Source organism: Leptodactylus fuscus, chromosome 3 (genome assembly GCF_031893055.1).
Source record: "Leptodactylus fuscus isolate aLepFus1 chromosome 3, aLepFus1.hap2, whole genome shotgun sequence".
NCBI lineage: Eukaryota > Metazoa > Chordata > Amphibia > Anura > Leptodactylidae > Leptodactylus > Leptodactylus fuscus.
Genome location: NC_134267.1, coordinates 147,533,454 through 147,560,278, shown reverse-complemented (window position 1 = coordinate 147,560,278; position 26,825 = coordinate 147,533,454). Strand labels below are relative to the sequence as shown.

General features: G+C 41.0%; 1 protein-coding gene across 1 annotated transcript; it reads left to right on the top strand.

Moving 5' to 3' along the window:
- Positions 1-731: 731 nt before the first annotated feature.
- TFRC (transferrin receptor) lies at positions 732-26,308 on the top strand. The gene is made up of 19 exons (XM_075268497.1): positions 732-834; positions 3,921-3,977; positions 5,763-5,970; positions 7,329-7,542; positions 7,935-8,075; positions 8,771-8,864; positions 9,088-9,207; positions 11,721-11,831; positions 12,699-12,838; positions 13,445-13,593; positions 13,672-13,788; positions 15,956-16,041; positions 16,295-16,358; positions 16,545-16,612; positions 16,705-16,748; positions 18,292-18,373; positions 20,793-21,011; positions 21,294-21,425; positions 22,605-26,308. The coding sequence occupies exons 2-19, from the start codon at positions 3,945-3,947 to the stop codon at positions 22,845-22,847; spliced, it is 2,265 nt and encodes a 754-aa protein (XP_075124598.1). The 5' UTR covers positions 732-834; positions 3,921-3,944; the 3' UTR covers positions 22,848-26,308.
- Positions 26,309-26,825: the final 517 nt, after the last annotated feature.

Sequence of the window (26,825 nt, the reverse complement as noted above, 5' to 3'; positions counted from 1 at the left end):
GTTCTCCTCTCCGTACTTCAGGTTTCCGTTTCCTGCATAAAACAGAGCAGGAGACGGAAACCTGCAGGAGTCTCTCTCACCCATTCATTTGAAAGGGTGAGAAAGCTGTCTGGCCGTGAGCGGCGGTGAGCATTTTATGCTCTCCGCCGCGAAACCGGGTTTTATAATCTGGACACAGAGTCCGACATGCAGTACTCTGTGTCCGGATAAAAAAAAACGGTTATGCGGCGGAGAGCCTAAAACGCTCACCGCCGCTCACGGCCGGACCCGGTCTATGGTTTCCGTCTTCTGGCATGCTGAAGACGGAAACCATAGAACGGAGACCCTGAACGCAGGTGTGAACCTAGCGTATGTCACTTCTTTTTTCTGCTACTAGTGAGCAGAAAAAAGAAGCAAGCAGCTCCCATGGAAGTCAATGAGAACGGAGGCGGATTCCGTGTCAAAATCTGCTCCAAAAAACTCCACGTGAACATACCCTAAGGGACCAAATGCCCTCCATAACAGCAGACAGTCTGTACTGAATAGAGATCGCTTTTGAGCTAGGAGTTGATGACAAGAAGCTATAATACCCTGAGAATTTGTAACGAGAGCCTAGCACAGGTGCCCCTATCAAAAGATGGATTTGCTGGCCTGTACACTCCCTGGGCGGGCACGTCTGCCATGCCAGCGTCCTCCCTCACATACGCCCTCCAGCAGTAAAGCTCCGCCTAGCCTAACCGCACTGGGCGCCCTGAACTGGGCAGGTCTTATATTGATGGGCCGGCCGTGTGTACGTGCTGAGGGGCGTATAATGAGTCGGGGTACGCTGCTCGGAGCGCAGTAGCTGGCTAGGAGGTAAGTGCAGGAGTGCCGGCACATGGCCGCCCGCCCGCCATACTGCAGCTGTGTACGTGACAGGCGGCTGCGGAGAGCGCTCTCCCATTAACACGTTATTTGCCGAGTTTTCATTCATTCTTATTGTGTGCTGTGTCTGTCTGTAGTGCTGTCTCTGCCCTCGTCTTTTGTGTGTGTGTGTGGCCCTATACTCTGCAGTCTTCCAGTGTCCTGCTGCTTGCACGCTGACAATGAGGAGCCCTGCCCTTTGTATGTCTTCCGGAGACACCGCTATTGTGCCTTCTTGTCAGCCGTCGGCCTGTCATGGGCGCTGTACCCAGGTGGCACCTTGAACTTGAAGGTCACGTGACGGGTCACCTCCTGAGCCTTTATCATGGTGGCTAAGGACCCTTCTGCTGCCCCCTCTCCCTAGGATATCTGGCTTCCTAGCATTGGCTTTCTATGTATCTGCCATTAGCCGGTTTAGCAGCTGCTTTGTAACACGTGGCCTGTGTCTTCTCTCCAGCAGTACTCTATGGTTGGGGATGGTGGACATTTTATTTATTTATTTTTTAACTTAACTCTTTAGACTTCGGGCTTCTGTGATTTGGAAGGTGTATGACCTCTTGGTTTATGCCTTTCAAGGTTATAGGGGCCCTCCTGTACTTGAGCCTCCTCATGCACATGGCCGTGAACTCGGAAGTGACTACAAGGAAGTCTGAGGCATGAGAGACACACCAGAGTCTTTGTAGGTCAACTGAGTCTTACTATAGAGTGACGGTTACTATATACAAGGCACATACAGTACCATGCATACAGAAATCTGGGTAGCTCAGACCTACAGACTCTATATTTGGATATGTCTGCACATTGTCATCTTACCCGCTGAGGCTTTATTTCATGTTACATGTGGAAATGTTAGCTGCAGGGAGTATAGAATAGAAGCAAGGATTATGGTTGGAAACTTGAGACGCCTGTTGTTGTATTGAGACATAGAAGAGGGTCAGCTAGTGTTTCTAACATCACATTTTTATGTAATCGGCTTAGCCTCTATAGAGCGCTCCAGCTCTGCTATGTACAGTGCAATTTCAAGGAACGATGTGACCTTCATGTGATATTTGGAATTCCGGATAAAGAACAGGCCTGGCTTATATAGTCACTTGGAAAGGACCTATTACAGTTCTCAAGAACAAATATTTTTGTTTTATATTGAATACAAGTGACTGATATAAATACTAGATAAATTAAAGTATCGACTTGATTTCTTTAATAGTCAGATGGAAATACAAATATACTTAATCTCTAGTTGACTATTCTCCAGGCTTGCTGTACTATGGTTAAAACACTACATTACAGATACAGACAGACTTGCTATTTAATGAGGAGGCAACATTTTATTTTTTTGGTGAGGGGGGGGGGGGTGTTTTATTGGAAATGTCTGACTTTATATTAAAAAAATAAACAAAAAAACCCCTCACATCTCCCATGTATCCACTGTTGTAAGCTCGGTGTTTGTTTATAGACCCTACCGGCTGACATCGTTGATGTCCCATTGTGTCACAAGCCTCAGCAGTGACCTTGTCATAATTGGTACTTGACTGATGTCAGCTGATACGACCTGTAAACAAAGGCATAGGGGACCTAAGAGGTGAGCTAAAAATAGTCATTGTATTGTATATGTCTTCTTACTAAGGGGGCGTTCCAGTCCATGGTCGTGTGATGGATGCAAGTGGTGCACCTGTGTGCCACTGTTCTCAGAAAACATATCTGATCTGCTTTTGCACTTTTAATTCCCATCACTTCACTGGGCTCACAAAACATCGTGGGCAGTATCAGTGTTCTACATCTGAGATGGCAGCTAAATTTGGTGTAAAATTGGCTGCACATGATTGGGTCTGAACTGGATTCCTTTAATGAACAGCAGAGCAACACATAGATGTCACCCGTGAATTTGCTGTGCTTCCGCGGCCCTTTCATTTAAAGAATAGGTGCCATGGACACAGGGCTGCAAAATCGGACAGGAATAGGACCGTACCATGTTTTGCAGCCTGGACAGTCTGCCACACATGTGACTGTGAATTAGACGGTCATGTGTAAGGGTCCATAGAAATGAATGGAACAGGGTGCTATCTGGGAAAAACTTAGACAGCACACAGTTGTCTGAAAGGGGGCTAAATGTTCAGCTCACAGTAGAATTGTCTACACAGTCAAGTCTGACAACTTTTGGGGGACTGGTGGCTGTACTATGTATGGGGCAGATAACAGCAGCTATCTAATAGCAGATAACATTAATGTATGTGTGTATGTAGAGTCTTTCAGATCCTGACTTTAGATTTTGGTCTCTTATCGATCTACGATCAGTGTTAGACATAGGCTAATCTTTCTGAATTGTGTCCAAGGGGCCAATCCCATGTGGCACAGTTTCAAGCTACAGTTACTGCCAGGGAGGCTTGCCATGTTTGTAGATAATCATGTAGCCCTTTGCCCACATAGCCTTGGCATTAACTCAGCCAGTTTTAATGCTATTGGTCCACCCCACTGAATCTGTAACCAAAGACCTTCTTGCTTCCTGTTAAATTGTAGCGTACGTGCAGATCTCTAGATCTATAAAACCTAATTAAACAAAGGTTGTATGAGTCATTTAACAACTGAAGTCTTATACTCTTATGACAAACTAAAAAAGCAACTTTTTTCTTTGCTCAGTTTAGATTAGCAGACACATTTCTAAATAATTTCAGGGTGTGTGATCTGTGTATGTTTTGTTTAACTTGCATTGCATTATGGCCTCTATTTTTATTGCCCCCTTCCCCTCCTCCTGGGGTAGAAAACCTATTTCTTTAATAAGATTAGAATTCTTTATTTTATCTATATGCCCCATTCATTAAAAGTTTATAACTGAGGGTATGCTTTATTGGTCTATTATAGTTTCAAATGCCCTCGTAATGACCTGAACATGCAACACCACAGACAAACTAATGCTGCTATTTCAGGTCAATGACGGCAGTACCGGCCATTTAACATGGAAACCTGCTTGGGTCACATTATGACAGCTGTAATGTGTTCTTTTGACAAATTGGACATGATTGTAACAACGATCCTTGTTGCAGGGGCTTAATCAAGGTTTGCTGAAAATGGACAGAGCGCGGACTACAATTACAAATATTGTAAGTATAGGAATGTAGTATACCAATGTTCCTTCATATTTGAACAGAGCAGTGGTATTGGAGAATTGTATAACAATCTCTTGCCATGCTATGGCAAGTATAATACATTGTCACCCAGTGTTTGCACTTTTCAGTTACAAAGACTTTTATTGTTTCATAAAGTGTTGGTAAAACGACAAAGGACATGACCTTTATCATAAAACGCCACATAAGAAGCACAAATCAGACAACACATACCACAACATAGTAAAAGTAGTAAATGATTATAGAGGGGGAGAAAGGGTAATGTGTAGAGATGAGCGAACACTAAAATGTTCGGGGTTCGAAACCCGATTCGAACAGCTGCACACTGTTCGAACGGGTTTCAAACCCCATTATAGTCTATGGGGGGAAATGCTCGTTTCAGGGGTATGCAACATTTGATCAAATTCTACTTACCAAGTCCATGAGTGAGGGTCAGGCTGGATTCTTCTCCCTGCGCAGCGTCCCCGCGTCCTCTTCCGGCCTTGAATTCACTTTGCTAGGCATCGGGCCTGGGCAGAGCCGACTGCGCATGCCCGCACTACAAGTGGACATGCGCAGTCGGCTCTGCCCAGGCCCGATGCCTGGCAGAGTGAATGCAGAGCCGGAAGACGCCTCGGGGATGCTGCGCAGGGAGAAGACTTCTAAAGGTAAGAGAAGAACCAGCGTTGATTGGCAATGTATAGCATTCTGCCAATCAACGCTGGTTCTGCATCAAATCTTAACTTCGAACAGCTAGTAGTACTCGATTGAGTACGAGTATTTCGAATACCTACTCGATCGAGTACTACTCGCTCATCTCTAGTAATGTTGGGACAACTTGAATCCCAATCACTAATATTCTAAATGTTGTACATATAGGCAGCATAATCTCAAAGATATGAAACATGATTGTCAAAAATGCTTTAAGGATCATGCATCATGTGAAAATGCAATGATTTATTATACTGACCCATGTAGAGCAAGTCATTCCCAGGCACCTCTTGTCACCCTCTCAATTAGTAAAGCTGTCCATCTGGCAGTATTAGGTTTGTAATATATTGTGCTACTTATTTTAGGAATTTCTGACCAATTCATACTTAAATGGGGTCTGTTAAAAGAAAGATCCAGGCAAATGAAACTGTTGTGTAAACGTTTCCAATCTTTCTGAATAATTGCAGTCACACAATATGCATCTACTTTATTCAATGAAATTATATACTCTTCAGTAAATGGATATGCCACAAACATGGGGTCCCCTCTGAAACGCTCACCACTTTCCCTATTACCTGAATTGCTGTCTCAGCTTTTTTTTAGCTTGGTGAAAATTCTCCATTGATGTTTAGGAAAATATAGCAGCTGACGCTAGGTTCACACTAGCGCCAGGAGTCAATTTTCAGCTTTCAGTCTTCTGCATGCAGGAGATGGAAAGCTGTCAGATGGGGTCTGGCCGTGAGCGCCGCTGAGCGTTTTATGCTCTCCGCCGCGAAACCATTTTTTTAAACTGGACACAGAGTACTGCATGTCCGACTCTGTGTCTGATTTAAAAAAAAAAACGCTCACAGCCGGACATCTTTCAAAACCATTCAAATGAATGGGTATGAAAGAGTCCTGCAGGTTTCAGCCTCCTGCTCTGTTTTGTGCAGGAAACTGAAACCTGCATGAATGGAGACCGGGCGCAGATGTGAACGATGCCCTGAGTATTCAGTGGGGATCTGCTTTTTTTTAAAAACAAAACATTGACGTTTGTATTGGTGAGTTGTATGACATTATTTTCTGCTTTAGTTTGGCAGGGTTCCTCTTACTTATACACGGTTCAGTTTGACTCCACAAACAGATGGAGACAGCAGTCAAGTTGAGATGAAGCTGGCAGATGAGGAAGAATGTGGTGATCAGCCTATGGGAGACCATCTTGTGAAACGTCAATCTAGAAGCAATGGATGTAAAAGCTTATGCTTTAAAATCCTGGTGGTGATTCTTTTGTTCTTGATAGGTAAGAATAAAATGTCAGCTGAATGATTTTTTTTTTTTTTTTTTTTTTTTTTTTTTTATTAATCCTTCATGAATACCCATTTGCAACCAGAGGTTTTGGGACAGGGTCAACCCCCACCTCCATGCTACAGGGTGCCAGAACCTGCTAGTGGACAGGGAGCATGTGCAGTACCACTTATTCAAGTAATAGGAGCAGCTCTGCTATTCCTCAAAGTCCCACTATGCAGTGGACAGAGCTGCTGTGCCACTATTACCTGAATAAGATCAGTGCTGCCATCCAATAACTGCTTCTGGCACCGAGGCAGCTAGAACAGTTGATCTCTGCAGGGTTCTTGATGTTGAACCACTTCACATCATAAATGGATGACCTTTCCTATGGATAGTTAGTATAAAATAACTTTTTTGATAGAAAACCCCTTCAGGTATCAGAGCATAATGTGTTAGAGAGCCTGAAATGCACTCAATAAAAAACAAAACTGTTGCCCCAAAACTACTTTGTTAGAGGGAAAAGGGTTTTAAAACTACCATATTACCATTCGTTAAACATTCTTAATCCTGCAGACTCTGGCTGCCAAATCTTTTTTTTTTTTTTTTTTTTTTTTTTTAAACTCTAGTCCCTCAATCATAGCACACTGATCAGTTATCATACTGTATATGTGTATCCATCAAAATGGGTGATTTCCCTTCTTATCTACTTCTGAATTCCCCCCCCCCCCCCCTACATGGGATTCAATGTCTTAAACTATTTTAAGAGGATCCCTCATGTTTTGACATTGGTAGTGTTTTATATCTGCTAGAAAGCATTGCTTGTGCTGTTAGGTCGACACCCTATACCTTTCTACTGTCAGAATGGTGGGCCTTACAGACTAGCCCTTCTGACAGTGGAGGAGTATATGGGAGGCAGAATGGTATTGATCTCTTGCACATGGTGCATAATAACAAAGCTGACAGTGCGCAGAATTCAAAAACCTGAAAAATTGACAACTTTTTAGTAGTATATAATAATGTTAGAGGGCTTGAAAGTTCCTCTAAACTTTAAGCTTGGTGGCAAGAGCTGGAATTTAAAGTTAAATTTGAAGGAAAAAAGTTTAAAGTAGACCTTTTAATGTCTTCTGAGTAATGTTATATACTGTTGCAAAATGGATAGTGTGCTGTATTTAGGGATTGACGAGATATATGTTCCAATACTGACTCAGCAACAGTAATGGTATGTATGGTTGCACAATGTACTGAATATTCAAGCTAACTCTTGAGCTAGAAATTGTGTGTAATTATCATGTAACTTGCTCTTTGTAAGAGCTGCTCTAAAGCTTTTTGCTATCATTGCATGTATTAAATGGTAATTTTTTTTTCTTACAGGGTTTCTTATTGGTTACTTAACTTACCGGGGTCGTGTTAACTATGCGCAGCCTAATGGCGATGGGTCTGTTCAGTGCCAGTCTTCTACTGATGACTCTGATGGTGAGGAGCCCGACTACACTGAAACACAGGCTGAATCCATCCTGTATTGGAGTGATCTAAGGCCTATGTTTCAAAAAAAGATAGAAGCTATTTCATTTGAGACATCTATTCAGTAAGTATTTTATTTCCCCCTCTCCTCCGTGTTTACAGTACATAGGGGGGCTTGCATATGGCTCATAATAAATACAAGGTGGCATCGTTGCCTACAGTAAAACGTGAATGAAAAGTGATTGCCTAGCAAAACTGACAGGCATATATGCTTTTTTGTTTAGTTTTTTCTTATAGCAAACTTGTAATTCCAGTTTCAGTGAAGTGTAACTTTCTATTTAAAATTAAGACAGATTTTTATGTGAATACGTTGTTAATGGTAAACTCAGCTTGTCGCAGATCAACCATTTAATCTGAGTTTCTGCCATAAACCTGTAAGCATTTCACCTCCTACCATATCCATGTAACCTATGTAAATTGTTCAATAGCACAGTACAGTGTTTTGTTCTTTTACAGACAGCTCTGTGGTACTCCTCGTGATGCTGGTTCAGATAATGAAGAAAATTTGGCTAAAATGGTATATGATCAATTCTTCAACATCCCATTGGATAAGGTGTGGAATGATGAGCATTATGTCACTTTACAAGATTTTAATAGGTATGTTACCTGTGGACTTTTATTTGGTTGTAGTTCTGTGATCCTCAATAGGACTTTAAGTTGAGATCTGATCTAATACATAGTGTTGCAGATCATTGCACATTAGCTCCTAGGAGAACTCTGCATAGCCAATCAGGAGGCCATAGCCTGGCATTCTGGCTGCCATGGCATCCATTCGGAACTTGCAATCTTAACTGTACACTATCCTACCAGGAGTGCTGATATGTGCGAAAGCAGACTTCAGTGGCATTTAAATGAGTTTCCTATAAATGTTAATCATGGGGAGTCTACCACCCCTGTCGTCACGGAGCACATGATGAAAAACATGCTTTTAGGTATATCTCGTGTAGATTTAGCAAACACCTGACAGGCCACTGCCAGTGCACCAACTGTCTTATTTGCATAAGGATTCAAAAGTTTTTCTCCAAATCTTCAAAAGTGACATGCATAGCAAAGGACTTTTTATTACCATAATGCATTTTTAACAGTTGATTATGCTTGGGAGGCGGTAGGCTATATATATAATTTTATTAAGAATATTAAATTAAATGTAGAGGTACGGATCTAGAGCAAATTTATACTAATATAGTCCTGTTTGATTTTGCTATCAGAAAGGTATACATGAGAAGAAAATCTTAAATTTGTTTCCCAACACTGAACTGACTTTTTTTTTTTTTTTTCCTCCCTCCTAATAGGGCTAACAAAATTACACTCCTGAATGGTGATTTGGCTGAAGACTCTTTTATACCTACTTCATATGTGGCCTATAGTCCTGCTATGACTGTTAATGTAAGTTGGCTACTTCAGATGCACCAGTTTTTTTTTTTTTTTTTTTTTTTTTTCTTAAACTCTACATCTTTGATGGGAACATCAAGTATGCATTCTGATACACTCCCTCTGGTGGGGTGGAGGTTTAATGCCTAAAATATAACTTGAAAATCTCTTCTAGTCCAGACTAGTTTACTGTAATTTGCTTTAATCTATAATACAATTTAACCTGTCGCTGTTTTAGGGTGGCCTTGTGTATGCCCGTTATGGTACTGAACAAGACTTTAAAGACCTCCAGGAGAAAATTGATCTAAGTGGAAAACTAGTCCTTGTGAAATCTGGATCTGTACCCTTTTCACAAAAGGTGTGTGATCTAAAAATATAGATGTATATCTAATATATGTTTTTTTTTTTTTTTGTTTTTTTTAGGTTTTAACATGTTTGCATAACTTCCTCAAAGTTAACAAAACACAACACAATTTCTTAAAACTTGATTGTTCCTCAGAAACCATTAACCAGAACTCTGTAGAATTCAACAAATGCACTCTGTTGTGCAGTACAAAATGTTTTTTTTTTTTTTTTTTTTTTACCATTAATCAAAGATAAACTTTCAACCTGTGCATTGTCAGATATGCCCTGAAAAAAAAAAGCATCTTCTGATATTGCAGGTGACACACAATTTGATAGTGCAAGTGCTGTAAATTTACTGTAGACTAAACACCGAGGTTATTTATCTTACAACCCCCCCCCCCCTACCAAATCAGCTTTGCCTACTGGCTCTTCTCACTTCCTGTATTTCTCCCCACTCTCCTTTCCCAGCTTGCTGAACAGGACACTATGAAGTATCACAATACTTATTCAGATCAAATATGCACATGCATCTAGAGAACAGACTTGGTGTAATCTGTGTGTTTACATAGAGATGACACTCGGCTTTATCTGCAAACTGCAATTAGTTGAACAGATTGTCCTCCCTCAGAGCTGTAGATATCAGTGACTGACGCCACTTGTCCCATCACACAGGTCCATGCAGGGGTGTAACTACCATGGTAGCTGCTGCCACAGGGCCTGGGACATTAGCAGGCCTGGCAGCAGCCACTACTACTGCAGAGCTTTTTTTTATTATGTAGGCAGTTACCTGCTGGAGTCACTCCAGCAGGTAACGGGCCTTATTTACTTTCTGACCCTGGCTCCTGCTTGCAGCTGCCTGCCCTTCCTCCTTCTGTGGTGGAGGCTTTGAGCAGGAGCCAGGATCAGTAAGTGAGGCTGCAGGCCTGTTATTTCCCCCCCACACACACACACACTCGCAAACACCGCTATCATTATTCTGGGGGAGGTGGTGGGGTTTCTTCTCAAGATCCCGGAGTATAATGATCAAAGGCCCAGGAGGGAGCTGAGTTAACACTGAAAAATCAAAAAAATAAATTTCTTGCCTCTCCTGGCTTCAGAAGGCTGCATGCCTACTTGTGTTACTTCCCAGATGTCACATGGGCCAGGCTTGTGTCCTTATGCATTGCGGCACAATCACCTGCTCATGTAACGTCCGTACATTATTGAAGATTGCTGACATCAGCGGGCAGTGCGCCAGAGCCCAGGAGAGGTAAATAACATTTGTTTATATCCATCCCTGGGTCTGATTGTTATCCTCTGGAGTTTTTTTTTTTTTTTTGGGAGGGATCATGTTCCTAGTTATGCCAATCAAAGCAATATTTCTAAAGAAATTTATTTAGAAAGCCTTCAGTTTACATAAGCTACCATAATAGAGGGCATCCTTGAGATGGGAATACCCCTTTAACTTATCCCTCCTTTTCTACTAATGTCTGAGTTATTGGCCTTGTAATGACAAATTACTAATTTTATGCTGTAAACTACTCTATTTGTCAACGGTCACACCCATAAACATCAATGTAGACCAGACCTGGGTAAAGTACGGCCCGCGGGCCATATCCAGCCCTCTGACTGATTCAGTCCAGCCCGCATAGCTTGACTAGGGAGGCGTGTTTTAGCGCCGGCAGGACAGTGCAGGACATGGTGTGTATCCTAAAGTACTGTGAGGGGAATGTGAGATGTGTGTGTCTCAGTAACCTAGGGGCAGAGATGGAAGGGGGAATGTTATACTGAGGCGGGGGGGGGGGGGGGGGGGGGGTCATGAAACTGGGGGTAGATGAAGGGGGCACTTAAACTGGGGGGGACATTAAACCATGGAGGTAGCTGGAGGTGGACCTGTCTGCCTTTAGTTGCCCCCAGTTTAATGTTGCCCTCCAGCTACCCCTACAGTTTAATGTCTGCTTCCAGCTACCCGATTTTAATGTCCTGCTCTAGTTATCCCCAGTTTCATGTCCTGCTCCCGATGTCATTAATTCATTGCCCCCTTCTACTACCCCCACTGTTTAATGTCCCCCTCCAGCTGCTCCAGTTTCATGTCCCCTCTAGTTTCCACCAGTTTAAACTGGGGCACCAGGAGAGGGACCCAATACTGTGGGGCAGTTGGAAGGGAACATTATAATGTGGGGACATATAATGTATGGGTGACTGTAGGAGGATTACTTTGTGGGGCACATGGAAAGATGATTGGGGATGGGCGGGGTCAACATAAGTGGGAGGAGCTAAATTTGCCACAGCGCGGCCCTCTATCATAGCTTCAATTTCTTATGCAGCCCCATGGGAAAATTAACTGCCCACCCCTGATGTAGACTGACACTACTTATGTAGGAGAATGTGTACCAAAACACTTTACAAGGTCCTCTTCTATATTGCACAGCTTGTTCCCTTCACCTGCATGAGTCATGAAAAAAATTGTTTGGTTTAAAAGCAACATTTGTGTTTTAAGTGTCACTCTTCATGTATGTGCCTTAAGTGATGCTTTTCTATTTTTAGGTTAGAAATGCTGAGCAAGTTAAAGCTTCTGGGGTGCTAATCTATCCTGAGCCTGCTGACTTTTTGTTTCCAGGGTCATCTGTTGGTAATATTGATGCTCCTTTTGGGCATGTGAGTATTTGAATCTTTGGTGTGTGTGTGTAAAACTGAACAATGGACATAAGGGCGGGTTCACATCTGCGTCCCGACCTCCATTATGCAGGTTTCAGTTTCCTGCCCAAAACTGGACAGGAGACAGAAACATGCAGTAATTTGGAAAGTGTTTGGCCGTGAGCGGTTTGTGCTCTCCAGCGAAACTTTTTTTTTTTGGCGGACATGCAGGACTTTGTGTCCAGTAAAAAAAAACAAAAAAAAACCCTGCTTTGCCGCAGAGAGCACAAAACATTCACAGAGACAACTGAGATTGGGTGCTGGTGTGAACCCACCCTTGACTAGACACAAATGTACACATTTTCTTGAGTTAGCCAGTTACCAATCCTTCTAAAAATACAGATTGAGTATGTTATGGTTTTTTTTTTTGTTTTTTTTTAAAGAATGACTGACTGGTTTCTGTCTTCTGCCCTGGCGAAACTGAACATGGGACGGGAACTCAGCGGTCCGTCACTTGAATGGGTTTGCAAAGGTGACCGCCCATTTGAGTCTTCTGCCTGTCCGTGGGGAAACTTTGTCGGACATATGCAGGACTTTGTCTGGTTGGAAAAAAAAAAAAAAAAGTTTCCTTGCAGACAGGCAGAAGACACACACGAGCAGTCTCCTTTGCAAACCCATTCAAGTGAATGTGTTTGAAAACTGACCGCTGGGTTTCTGTCCCCTGTCCAGTTTCACCAGGGCAGAAGACGGAAACACGTCAGAATGCACTAACTGGACAACGAGTACAGGACCCTTAGTGACGCATGGATAGATGGCACACTGATGTGAGCGAAGCATAATTATAAATGAGATCTTGTAGAAAAGTACATTTTGTATTTTCTCATTTAGGCTCATTTTGGTACTGGTGATCCTTTCACTCCTGGCTTCCCTTCATTTAACCATACCCAGTTTCCACCGGCAAAATCTTCAGGACTTCCACAGATTCCAGTACAAACCCTTTCCAGTACAGATGGGAAAAAGCTTTATGGGTAGGTGGTGGTTTGCAAAAACCAAATGTGAACCAGCAGGGGCAAAAACACAATGAGTGGATTGTTGCAGATTTACTAAACCTTGTACACCTAGAAGATGTTGGGGGTGGTGGGTTTCTATGTACGTTTTTATGGGCTTCTCTTCATACTCTCCCTTCAAATAAGGGGTGCAAGGTGAAGGCCATCACTTACACTAGAAATCTGGTGTAAATGGGGGAGGGGGGTGTTTTTTTTTTTTTTTTTTTTTTTTTTTTTATATATAGACCTGTAGTGGTGTCAGTCTTCTGACAAGACTCGATGCTATGATGGCTAGAAAAGTAGAGAGAAATTTTCAAAACTTGCAAAAATAAAAAAGTAAAAACATCTGTCCAAAAGTAAATAAACGTATGTATTTGTGGGGTGCTATCTTGCTTGAGCATCTTTCACCTGTGCTAATCACATGACCGTGGACTGTTTTATTCTTTTGAAGTAAGCCAAATGAATGACCGCATGCAGAGATCTAAAAACTTTGAGGAGTTGGTATGGGGGGAGGGGGTTAGAGAGAGACAATCTTCAATGTTACTTTGACATTTATATGAAATTCCCCTTTTCTCTTTATAACTGTAGAAAACTTGAAGCTTCTGACTGTCCAAAAAGTTGGATGAGTGGCTGTAAGCTTGGCAGCCAGTATAAAGTTAAGCTTGAAGTGAGGAATACTTTTGCTGAGAAGAAAATTTATAATGTCTTTGGAGTTATTAAAGGCTTCGACGAGCCAGGTAACAAAATAAATTTACCTTCTGTAATATTTGAAAAAAGTAATGAAATGCCTAATTTATGTGCTGTATCTTTTTCAGATCACTATGTTGTGGTTGGAGCTCAGAGAGACTCCATGGGTCTAGGAGTATCAAAGGCAGTAGTTGGGACCTCTCTGCTTGTAGAACTTGCTCGTACAATATCAGCAATGGTTAAAGGTAATATCTGTTCTACTTAAAGCAAATGTTCCTTATGAATATCTACGGTTCACATTTACAATGTATGATCTACCTACAAATGATTGCTCTAGTAGATTTTCATACCTGTCCTCAATCTGTACTTCATGCAAAATTGCAAAGCAGGGCTATCTAACACGTTGTGGTTGAATTATTTTTAAACCTTTCGCAATGAGCAGATTTCTGTTGATCCTTCTACAGAAATGTATAAAACTGAATGTTACCAGTATGTGATCATTCCTCTAAATAAACACGTTTCGATCAATGAAGTAGGGCAGTGTTGGGACATCACTTCTGATGTGGATAACAATTGCAGTCTCTAAGGGGGCGTTCACAACGCTAGACCTGTGTGATAGGACAAGTGACATCACTCACTACTCACTGTTCTCTACAGCTCTGCCTGCAGGATAATCAGTGCAGCTAATTGCAATTTGCTGAAAAACTACTGTTATCTCTACATGTAAACACAACATTGAGTCTTTTCTTCTCTAGAAATGTGCATATTTGATCTGCATTTATAGTAGATTACTAGTAATCATAATTATTGTGATACTTCAGTGTCCTGTCCAGCAAGTTGGGGAGGATACAGGAGGTGAGAAGAGCAGGCAGAGCTGCTGAAACAGGAGGATGGGAAAACCCCTTTAAAGAGGAGGGTTGGCAATTTGGCCTGGGCAACCCCTTTAACCTGGTGCTAGCTGTATTAGGTTTGTATTATTATTTTTTTTTTATACAAGCATGTATCTAGATAGATACCATGAGAAGTGTGAAGATGCCTTAGGGAGTGTTCACACTACCGTCTGTGTCCGACAGGTAGTGTCCGCTCAAAATCTGGCACGGACATTAGGAGCAGACACTAGCTGTGTCCGTGACACTTGTCATTTATTTAAATAGGCATCGGGTGCGTTCTTTTGCACTCCGCGCCCTTCCTTCCTGTCCGCAAGTGAAGATGTCCGACTTCTCAAGCGGACAGAAAAACCCGACATGCAGGGTTCTTCTGTCCGCTTGAGAAGTCGGACATCTTCACTAGCGGACAGGGAAAGAGGCACGGAGTGCAAAAGAACACACCCGATGCCCATTTAAATAAATGACAGGTATCACGGACACAGCTAGTGTCCGCTCCCAATGTCCGTGTCAGATTTTGAGCGGACACTACCTGTCTGACACAGACGGTAGTGTGAACACTCCCTAAGGCATCTTCACACTTCTCATGGTATCTATCTAGATACATGCTTGTATAAAAAAAAAAAAAATACAAACCTAATACAGCTAACACCAGGTTAAAGGGGTTGCCCAGGCCAAATTGCCAACCCTCCTCTTTAAAGGGGTTTTCCCATCCTCCTGTTTCAGCAGCTCTGCCTGCTCTTCTCACCTCCTGTATCCTCCCCAACTTGCTGGACAGGACACTGAAGTATCACAATAATTATGATTACTAGTAATCTACTATAAATGCAGATCAAATATGCACATATTTCTAGAGAAGAAAAGACTCAATGTTGTGTTTACATGTAGAGATAACAGTAGTTTCTCAGCAAATTGCAATTGGCTGCACTGATTATCCTGCAGGCAGAGCTGTAGAGAACAGTGAGTAGTGAGTGATGTCACTTGTCCTATCACACAGGTCTAGCGTTATGGAAATGCTGTGTAAACAATGGGAGGAATATTTTCACATGGCAGGAAACAAAGCGGCATTGCAAAAGCAATATATTTAGGGAAAGTCTTCAATTTACATAAACTACCAGTATAGATTGGATCCTTGAGATGGGAATACCCTTTAACTTTTAAATCAGCCAGGGGCAGTGTGGGGAAAAAAAAATTCATATTTGCCTGTCCCCGATGCTTCGGTTTTCTCCCAGCACATCCCGGTTCTTTTACTCCCAACTGCTTCTTCCAGGTCTCTTCCTGAGTTCTGTTGATTGGCCTCAGTGGTCATGTGACTACTGAGGGCAATCGGCAGAACTCCAAAGAGGACCTGTTGAGCAGGAGGACACCGGAGTATGACAGGTGAGTGTGCATTTTTCTAGTTTTTTTACTGCCCCTGGTTGGTTTCAAAGTTAAGGGAGTTGTCCAGGCATAAATGGACCACCCCTTTAACTATTTAAAGGTAATAGGTAGTATACACAGTTAAATAACCTTTTTTTATTTTCTTTAGATGGGTATAAACCCAGAAGAAGCATTGTATTTGCAAGCTGGGGAGCAGGGGACTTTGGAGCTGTTGGTGCAACTGAGTGGTTAGAGGTACATTTCATTTTCTGATTTAAAAAAAAAAAAAAAATCTATAATATACTGTATGGGAACTTATTCCCCCTCCAACTCATGAAAATATTCCCATTCTCTATAGCATGTTTAGGCTTGGCAAAATTTAGGTTGCTTCCATTAGCCTGCCTTTTCCTTAAAACAAAAAATATCACATGATCACAGAAGTACAACTTGTTCAAAGGTTGTATTATGCATGTCTTTCTGACTATATATTTTTTTTTATACGTTTTAGGGTTACCTTACTACTCTGCATCTTAAAGCAATATCCTATATCAATTTGGATGCTGCTATACAAGGTATGCTATGAGCCTTTATGTTGCCAATTTTCATGTTGCACAAGATTAAATAATTGCAAAAGCCAAGTAAAACTTTGTCTTCTCTAAATAAAGTGAAAAAAAGCCCACCATGGCAAGGGGTTAAACACCCATCAGGCTTTCTTTACCATAATAACTTTGGTTGTATTAATACTGTGATTCTTACAGGTCCAGGATCATTACAAGTCTCTGCTAGTCCGCTTATGTACAATATGATCATGAAAATCCTCAAAGAGGTAATATTCTGCTTTGCTTACATGTTGCCTGCAATGTGCACATGAACTGAATGTTTTACTTGACTGGTTTTTAAACTTGTGTCTTTGCATAGATCCCTGATCCTGTGACTGGTAAGCAGATTTCACCAGAGTTTAGGTAAGACTTTGCATTTAAAATACTTGATATTTATAACCTGTTCCTCATAGGATAGATCAATATTTGTCCATTCTTCTGGTATTCCAGTGGAACATTAGGCTAGTGGGTAGTACAGTGTAACTTTGGTCACATGAGTTGTAGGAAGATGACTGGATTGCCAGTCTAGAAATTTCCCATCAGGGTGGCTGCTGTCTGGCATCTTCAAGAACCCACAATATTGCTGGAATTCCTTTGTCACCTATAAGGAGACACTGATGTTACAGCAACATATAACTTTATATTCACAACACTGTGTCAGAGGTAACTTTGGAGTCCTAACCGTAGTGGTGGTTCACCCTGGATGGATTTTTTTTTTTTTTTTTTTTTTTTTGCAAACTACTTGCAGCTTTGCACAAGTTAAAGGTCAGTGAAATCTGCCATTGGGCAAGTGGAGAAGCGTTTACAAACCGCTTGCAGTGGTATTTTTAACACTGACATGTGGTGAGTTTCTTCTGCCAGTTACTTGCAGATCTGCAGAAACTTCCAAAGTAGTGGATGCTGTGACATTTGATGCTCTTCTTACCAACCTCCATGTCATTGCTGATGCTGGGTGAACAGTGACAGGCAGTGGTTGGTAACAAAAGCGGTAAGCATCACTGTTTGGATCTGGAGAGAGAGATCCTCAGAATTATCTTGCAGAAAATCCATCCTGTGTTGATTTGGTTTTTTGTGATGCTTTATAGCAGTCTGTGGCTACAAGAAAAACTTGATGGTTATGGCTTTTACCAAAGGTGTGTAATTCTGCTAAAGTCCTTCTTGGTGTGTTAAACCTTCTGGTCTTCAAATGCAGTTTTTGAAGCTCAAACCATGGGTTTAGTACTTCTCCTCTGATCAGGAAACCTACCTAGGTTTCACTTTAAAAACTGCAACTGAAAACAGGTGTGTAAACACACCCTTGGGCTAGTAGCAGATGACGTGTGCTACCAGTCATGAATTAAAGGCATTGGATGTCACCCATGCACTACTGGCCTTGTTTCCACAGCCCCTTTCATAAATGAATAGGAGCCATGGACGCCAGGGCCACAAAAGCAGACAGGAATAGGGCCTGTTCTAGATTTGCAGCCTGGACTTCCGTCCTGCGAACATGACCATGTAATTCATGGTCATGTGTACAGACCCGTAGCAATGAATGGGTCAGTGTGCTATTTGGGGGGGGAAAGACAATGGTGCACTCATCACGGCCACGGTCATCTGCAAGGGTTCTTAAACTTGTTTTAATATAGCTTTAGTTCTCTCTGGAAATATGTAACTTGATAGGACGCCATTGAAAGTCCCCTGCCCACTTTACATACCACATTCACTGTGAATGTTTGCTTATGAAAAGAGCTTTATTATATGAACTAGAAAGGCACCTTAAACTCTGCACATACCTGGTTGGTTCAATCAAAATTTATTGAAACAAGGCATTCAGCAAAGAATTGATTGTTCAAGTTGACGTTCCTTGCAGAAGTAGTTGGCTACGTAGTAGTTAAAAAGTCATTTTATTTTATTTTTTTTTCCCCAGCTATGGATTCTCCATGGATGATGCTGCCTTCCCTTTCCTTACGTATTCTGGCATCCCATCTGCATCTTTCAGTTTTCAGAAGGTAATGCTGGTGAAAGACTGGTATAGTGCATGTTAAAGCAGCAAATCTTATCCTGCCTATGGGTGTAATGACCAGAACTAGACTCCTAGGTCTGTAGTGCTCCTGGTTTGAATTATTAAAACCTGCTATTGGTAAGGGATTTGAGCTTATAATGCAAACTATGAAATACTTGTTGCCTATGTGAAAGCAGTTTTTAGGCCTGGGTCACACATGGTGTACACAGGCTTCAGAAAGCTTGGGAGCTAATGGTCAGTGTGCAGCACCTGATCAGCTGCAGCAAAGTAACAAAACTGTTATTGTGGTATTGAGTAAAACTAGGATTCCCTGCTATTGGGGAGCTGAGAGATATATCCTGGGCCAATCCTTTAACCCTTTCACTGCCAAGAACCCTGTCTAGCCGAGGCCGTAGCTGCTACGTCCTTACTTCTAATGCCCATATCTCTGGTCTCGTTTGGGCTATGAAGATAATTTTAGATTCATTTTAAAGATGAGAATCTCATCTTTGAAATGCCAAGTTCTTCACGTTAACCCTTACTGTGCCAAAGCAATTCACTGTTGAAAACTCTATTGGGGATTGAGAGCTCATTGAAGATCTCAATTCTCGACAGCATTTTAACAGAAATTCGCTAAAAATCTGTAAGGGTTATTATGAAGATCTTGGTATCCTTTTAAAGATGAGATCCTCATCTTTAAAATAAATCTAAAATTATCTTCATAGGCCAAACGAGTCCTGAGATACAGGACTGTAAATTCCCCCCCCCCCCTTTTTTTAGAAAGTACATTGTTTGCAGAAAGGGATTGCTTGAGTTGCACTTTAGTGGCAAATTTGAATTTTTGTGCAATTTTTGGTAGTGTTGGGGTCACAAGACCCCCAGAGCTTATGTTGTAGTTTCAAATTAAATAACAGGCCAAGATCGGCTACAGCCATCTTTGACCTGGAGAATCACGAAGACACAGATGGTGGTGTATCAAAATGGATTCAGTTTAATGGTGGCTAGAACAACAGTATATATCACATGGCATAGACAGAACAGGATTGGCTAGTATAATTAGCATAACATCCATTGGTGGAGAAGTTTGTAACAATAGCCCTAATGCATATCTATTGGATAAGAAACTGGAGAGAGGTCACACACCCCCGAAGGGCTAGCTCAAGTCTAAAATGGAGTCTGTGACCGCATGGTGGTCGCATGGTCTCACAAAATGGCAGCCATCAGCACGTTTCAAATACACACCCTAGATGTCTATCTCATGGTATTCTAAAGACAATAGACATCCTTGTTTACACACTTTACATTGACACAAAGGTGCAGCTCTGAAGTCGATCAGCTAGATAAGGATTCATTAGCATTCCATTTCCTTGTAGCCCATAGCATCTCCATGTTAATCAGTCTAACCAATTCCTTTTTGAGACAAACAACTTATCTTTGATAGAGAAAGATAGATGCCAAAATACAAGATGTGATCCTAACAGTAGCAATCTGTTTGCTGCAACGTTGCATGAAGGTGGTTGTATATATGAAACATTAAGTTGTGTTTTTATATATGGTATGCTGTGTAATCTGAAAAAAGTTAGATTTTTGGTATCAGTCTGTTTGCTAGGTGCAGTATAGCTTTTTAACATTAGTGAATATCTGCTAAATCGTGTGTGTACATGAGTTTTAGGTGCAAGTGTGTTTTTAGTGCTTTTTTTTTTTTTTTTTTTTTTTCCAAAAAAGTCTTGTCACAAAGTTGCATGAAGGTGGATGTGGCTATTGATGACCCATTGAGACATATGTAATCTTCGGGTTGTCTAATTTCAAAAAATATATCGGGTTTAGGGGTTCACTTGCTTTTCACGGTGTGTAATCCCTACATTTTATAGGATGATGCTTTTTTTAACATTTCCAGCTTCAAAGCAGATTTTTCTTCCTTCCAGTTCTAGTTTGTTTTTTTTTTTTTCTTCCTGAAGACACGTGCATGCGGGTGTAGGCCATAGTAATATGAATGAACTCTGCACATGTTGAAATCTTATTTTTAGGAGGTTTTGTGCATATAATTTTATTGTTTGGTTTCCACTTTTAACAACTAATATATACATTTATTTCCTTTTTTTTTCCATAAAACATTCACTTTAAATCAAAATTGCGTGAAGGTGCCTGTTAGTATACAGTACAAATTGGCATTCTGAAAATGCTGCAGGTGTCTACTTTAAGAAAATATATAGGTATAGGGGGTTGGATTTTTTTATTTTTTCATAAATGTTGCAATTTAGCTTTGATTTATCCATCTCAAAACTGAAAATTGCTCTGGCTACTGGAGGTGAAAAATTTCCAGAGACTCTTGGCAGTGAAAGGGTTAAGTGAGAAATTCTATAGACTTTTTATAATTTATTTATTTTTTTTTCCCTGAATGCAATGTTTTATTTTTTTGTATTTAGGCAAAACTACCATATGCATATCTTGGAACTGAGAAGGACAATTTTGCGAATTTTAAGCAATTGGTGGATGTTGACAGGATGTGCAGGGCTGCTGCAACTATAGCAGGCCAAATAATTCTGCGTTTCACACATGACCACAAGCTGCCACTGGACTTGACTAAATACACAGATGAACTGTTTACAAGAACTTTGGATCTCAACAAGCAAAGTCCAGAGATGGTAAGGAACTTCAGTGCTTTTTTTTTTTTTTTTTTTTTTTAGACCATTCTCTAGCCTATAAAATGATTTTAGTGCAAGTCTCACTTTGTACTCGTCAGTGGGAAGGTTGGCCAATAAACTTAAATTTTTCTGGTGCACAGACAGAAAAGTTGTTTTGCTACATATATCCGATCATACTGGTTTTCTCAACTAGGTGGGTGGATGTATAGTTTTATGGAAACTTACTGAAATTGATTCTCGGCTTAACATTGTCTTTTGTTTCGAAATCTTTTAAAAATGCAGCTGAACCTGAAATGGATGAATTCTGCTCGGGGTGACTTCAACAGAGCATCCAACACTCTCAAGAAAAATTTTGCAGAGTCTGACTTGGAAAACAAACCTTTTCTGCGGTCTCTAAATGATCGTCTTATGAAGGTAAAATTTGTACAGTAATGGTGTGAATCCTCCAGAACATCCACCTTTTATAGCTTATGCAGTCTTATTCCATATTGTGGATCCCCAAACACTTCTGTTTGCTGCAGAAGTTTCCCTCAAATATAATGAATTGCTTGACAAATAGGCTATTGCATGCTGTTACAGTTTTGTAACCACAATATTCCATGATGGAGACATATATAGCGAATGCTGGGCAATTAATCGAAACATAACCTAAACCAAAAGTTAACCAACGTGTGTGTTGCTGGATTTATTGCTATTTATACTCTGGGGACTCTTCTGGCCCCAGGGAAAAATACAGAGGCCAAGGGAAGGCAAATATAAGTTTTACTTCACCTTCACGGGCTCTAGCGTGGATCCTTGTTGTCTTCCAGCCTTGTGAATGACATTAGGGACTGCGGTTTCCCAATTATAGGCCTCAGCAGTTCCTGATTTCATTCAGGATGCTGAAGGACATAGACTTGCACCAGAGCTCAGGAGCAGTGAGTAATTCTTATGCATGTTCACCTCCCCAGGGCCTCTGTTTATGCAATGTAGTTATACGCATGTAGTTTGAAGAAAGATTATAATGGAGCCCAATGGACAAATACTACTTCAAACTTATTCATTATAATCTGCACTTTTAAAAGGATATGGCCTAAAATTGTTTGGCTGTAGGTGAAATGCCTAAATTGTGATCTTTAATTCAGATAATTGTCTGGCCCTGTTACAGCCCTTGACAGTCATGAAATGTAGTGGCCAGTTGTGCTTTGCTAACATTTTGTAAGGCCTACTGTACACAGGCAAATGGTCCAGAAAATGCAGACTGTATAGCGCCTTCACTTCTTGTATTGAATCTCATTTCATAGTGATGTAGGATGCAGAGTCCTTGCTTCTCTTGCTTTGTGTCCCACACTATACACTCTACTGGACAGTATTGCTGGGGGCAGGCAGGGACTCCTAGCAGCCTACGTCACTGTAAGGAGCCTGGCTGGACTAGGTTCAGCTTGGTCCAGCATAGTCTGGGTCTAAGAGGCTATTTGTCTTTGCAGAAGGTCTCAGGCCTAGTTGAGCATTAAACAGACAAAAATAAACCAAAACACGTTGCTACAGTTTTCAGGCATCAGTGAATTTTTATTTTAATTTTTTTTTTTTTTTTTTTTTTTTTGTTCCCTTTAGGTTGAGCACTCTCTGCTCTCTCCTTATGTTTCTCCTAAGGAATCGCCTTTTCGTCATATTATGTATGGCTATGGCAGTCATACTTTTGATGCAATGATGAAGCAGATAGATATTCTAAAGGAGAACAAGACACAGTTTAATGAAGATCTGCTTAAAAATCAGTTGGCTCTTCTTACCTGGACTGTACAGAGTGCTGCAAATGCCCTTGGGGGTGACATATGGGAAATAGATAATGAATTTTAAGATGATGCTATACATGGCAAGTGACGCACTTATTCCCGCACAGTATGTTAGATACGCCCTGTGTTCACTTTTTTCCCCTTTACTCTTCCACCCTTTCTTGAAATCAACCACCTGCTAAATTGGTCGGCTGTACAACTTTTCTTCTTTGCCATTTTGTGCCATAGAAATACTAGCAACTGGAGTAGGTTGCCACATCTTTTCTGCCTTGCACAAGGCTCCCCTTTTCCCCTAAAAATGGAATTTTGATGCAGGTTTTATACATGTGCCCTTCCCCCTTCTCATGTATTTGTACTTTAAGCCTCAGACTGGCACCAGACACTAGATAAACCAGGAGCATTTTACTGTACTTTGAGGCAGGCCTTTACCCTTACAGCAAGCGATCTGGTTTTGCCATTTCTTCTTGGCAGCCTCTTTCAGGTTAAAATGTTTCCTGCTACTCTACCTGCAGTGCAGGAGCCGTAGTAGTAGTGAGACTAGATGGATATTATCTAGCAAGGTTCTGAGTGTCTCTTTAGCACTGAATACTTATTTATTTATCAGTGACAGCGATCACTATAAATGGTGTTAATTTTGTTATTCTGGTAATTATCGGAAGCAGTGCCTTCCATAATTGACGGTTATACTGTCGGATTTTTTTTTTCGTATGATAAAAGCAGCATCTGCTTAACTGGTCAGACATGATACTGGAATTTTTGCTTTAAACATGCCAAGTAAAGGAAGAAAAGCCTTTGCTGTGATAGAAAGATTGTTTCTTTCATAAGAAGGTTGTCTCTTCATATTGGTTAATGGCTTCTTTTTTTGTACCAAATTTCACTGACCAAACCGCTACGCCTCCCACTGTAAAACAGAATTCACTGTGTGAAGTGCAAAATTGTATATCCAACTTTTAATGACAATATATAAAACTAGCCCCACCGTTAGCAATGTATTGCTTGCTGGGTCCATTTCTAATGTGTACCTCTTGTGACCTGTCTCTAGAGTCACAAGAGACTGCATATAACCCATCACAGGTGACTCTCAAATAGGCACAAAACAAATACAATAAAAATCAGGAAGGCAATCTACGCTAAAGGAAAGAGGAGAAAATCCAAACAAACTAATCCAATGAAACTTGGCCTTTGCTTGAGTTTATTAATTCATCAGGGGTCTATACAAGAATAGCTTGCATCATCTAGAACAGTAATTCTTACTAGCGTGGCATTAGGCCAGTATCCTTGGGTTTTACACCAGCTTTTCTATTTCCTCTGGTAAATCATATTATGTAAGGAATGTCCACACTGGTTACACAATATTATGGTTAGAGAGGGGCTCCTTCTTTACTTGTATCTTTGAGTTAACCTTTCTGAGTGGTGGGTTATATGCGGTCCGTATTGTGACTATAAGACTCATACACTAGATGGGGTGATATTGCCTGGATCCAGTAATCATACATTTTGATAGCTGTGGGGCTAGGTTTATATATTTGAAAGTTAATTTTTATATATCTATGCACATGCCACACAATGAATTCCACATCCTTTATGTGCATGCTGTAGTATGCAATTCAGGATTTTAGATTCCAACAGCTTAACCTTTCACAAACTCCATTTCTTGGCATCTGTTAATAGGTGCAGCTCTGGTCTTTTCAGGACAGTTGGATTTTATTTTTTTGTCCTCCTAGCACTTATTGTTCACGATCTGTGCAGTTACTTTCAGTGCCTTGTATGCTACTTGGGCATTGTACTGTCAAGTGGGCAGTGTCAGGGAAGTGATTCAAAGTAGCATACAAGACACTGGAACAAACTGCACTTACTGCTTGGGCAAAATAGGGGTTATAGAAACGTCACCTGTTCTGGAATCTGTATAGCGGCTCCTATTTATGCTAAGAGCTGGGCTTTGCAGAGGTTGTGAAAGGTCCCCTCTAAGGAACATTGCTGTTCTATAGACAGTGCTATTGGTCAGTGAGTTGGTGCAGGGCTTGCATTTTTGAGCAAGTCCCTTATGGAGGCAGTCAACCACCATCATAGTGACTGCAAAGTCTTTTCTGTTGAAATGTATAGTTGGCAATGGCAGGTCTGCCCACACAACCTCTTCAAGGTAACTGAATTTTCATTTATTAAAGTTGTTAAATGGCAGAATAAAATGTCTTAGGAAAGGGGCAGAATGGGCTGAAAAGAAGAAAAAAATTACCTCAACACAAGTGCCCAGTCAGTTGGACTGGGTGGAACTGCTGTAGGCATTTGCTGTGCATTGGATGGGCCTGACATTGATCAGTGTTACCACAATAGCAGTGGAAGATCATTGAGCGGAGTCATGCTTGTTTATCCCATTCTGCCATTTTTCTCTCAGGAAGCCCTTTTTAAGATGTCCCACTAGAGGATTTTGTTCTGTAATCTTCTACCAACCTGCCATATTAAAATAGGATGGTGATGGCGTTGGCGTTGGCCAACCTGATTACTATGTAAACTCTGGTAATCTTTCTAGTTGGCATTTTAAAGCAGATTTTCCAGTAACTTATATCATGAATTTGAGGTTACATTATCGGGAGCAGTGTCTTCCATAATGGATTATGTACAAAATTGGTAGTTTTTGCCTACCACAGTGTTATATCGGGGGCAGTGATCCCTCATATGTTACACTACAGGTGTACTTAATTATCGGGGACAGTGTTTCCCATAATTAGTTTAGGTAACATGTTTGCTTGCAATGCTTAGCTCAGTTCTCTAACTGTATTTTGTGTCGTTTGTGGTTTTCAAGCTCCATTTAAATGGTTTGATCTCAACTCCGAGTGCAATTTTGTCTTTTTTAGCTTTGTAGAATATTTATACTGGCTTGACTGTTTCCACAAAAGCAACATAATGTGTAATGTTCACTATAGTGATTTAAGGTCCACTCAGGGGATACTGTTATGTGTGATGCCCAGAAAGGTTAAGTATCTTTTCTATGATAAGCACTTAAAATGAATTTGGTCCCATTTAAACAATAAACAGTGTCCTCTAGAACTTTTTTTTGTTGTTGCAGTAGTGGAAGAACTTCCCTAAAAACTGTGCTTTTATACTAAAGGTTTGTTTCTGCAGTGTATGTATCCATATTTAATCGTTGAGCTCATGCCTTTATTCACTTAACATGTTGATGACTACTATACCATAGCCCTGAAGGTGGTGGAGAAACCCAGAGGAATTCTAAGAACTGTAGCTACTGCCACTGAAATAGACAATGATCTACAAAAACTGTTCTATGGCATGGGGTGAGTGATGCCTCAAGTTACAGGAGTGTTTTTGTGAAGGCGGTAGTCATGTGTACCGTATTACACATGCAATATCTTAACATACCTTAAGCTCTCAGGATACCTCTAGGTTTCCTTGCCTTTCTGGGTTTGTGATGTGCAGCTAGCTGTAATGTCTGTCACATTTCTGTTAATGATTCATTCTGCTGCTCTGTGATTAAGTTAAAGCTTGAAATAAAAGAAATGGCTTCCTTAAGTGTCTTTTCTTCTCACCCAATCTTTTCTCCTGGACTCTGAGCAAGATATTACCTGATCTTTTAAGAGGACAGTTGACAAACTGTGTTAGATGGGCACTGCGGTAGTCACATGTTGTCTAGTGCTTTACATCTCAGCCTTCAGTAGGTCTGATAATTGCCAATATTGATTCCTACTGGGTTGTCTTGTCACATCAACATTCTCCCTATATTGCGGTGCAGGAGTACACCTAAATGGGGACTGTTGGCTTTTGAAACATCAGTTTTACATTTGATTAGCTATAAAATGATTCTAGAGTTTCCTTCTTCAATGGAGCTTGTACCTTAATTAATGTCGCTGTCCAAATATCTTCTACATCTGAATGCTGTTGTGTACCTGAAGAGAAGTTGGAGGCCTCAACTAGTAGCCTGGACCCTAATATTGCATCTGGAGGAAAAGGTAAGTCACCTCAAACTAAGAGTTGGTGCCAAGGAGACTGGTCCTTTTGAATGCTCACCATCTGATTCACAAAGATGTCA

Excerpts from the sequence above, each read along its gene's own strand:
- TFRC (XM_075268497.1), top strand. The coding sequence starts at position 3,945 with ATGGACAGAGCGCGGACTACAATTACAAATATT. Across the intron at positions 16,749-18,291 it reads CAGATTTCACCAGAGTTTAG|CTATGGATTCTCCATGGATG; the intron begins GTAAGACTTTGC and ends TTTTTTCCCCAG. Across the intron at positions 21,012-21,293 it reads ACAAGCAAAGTCCAGAGATG|CTGAACCTGAAATGGATGAA; the intron begins GTAAGGAACTTC and ends TTAAAAATGCAG.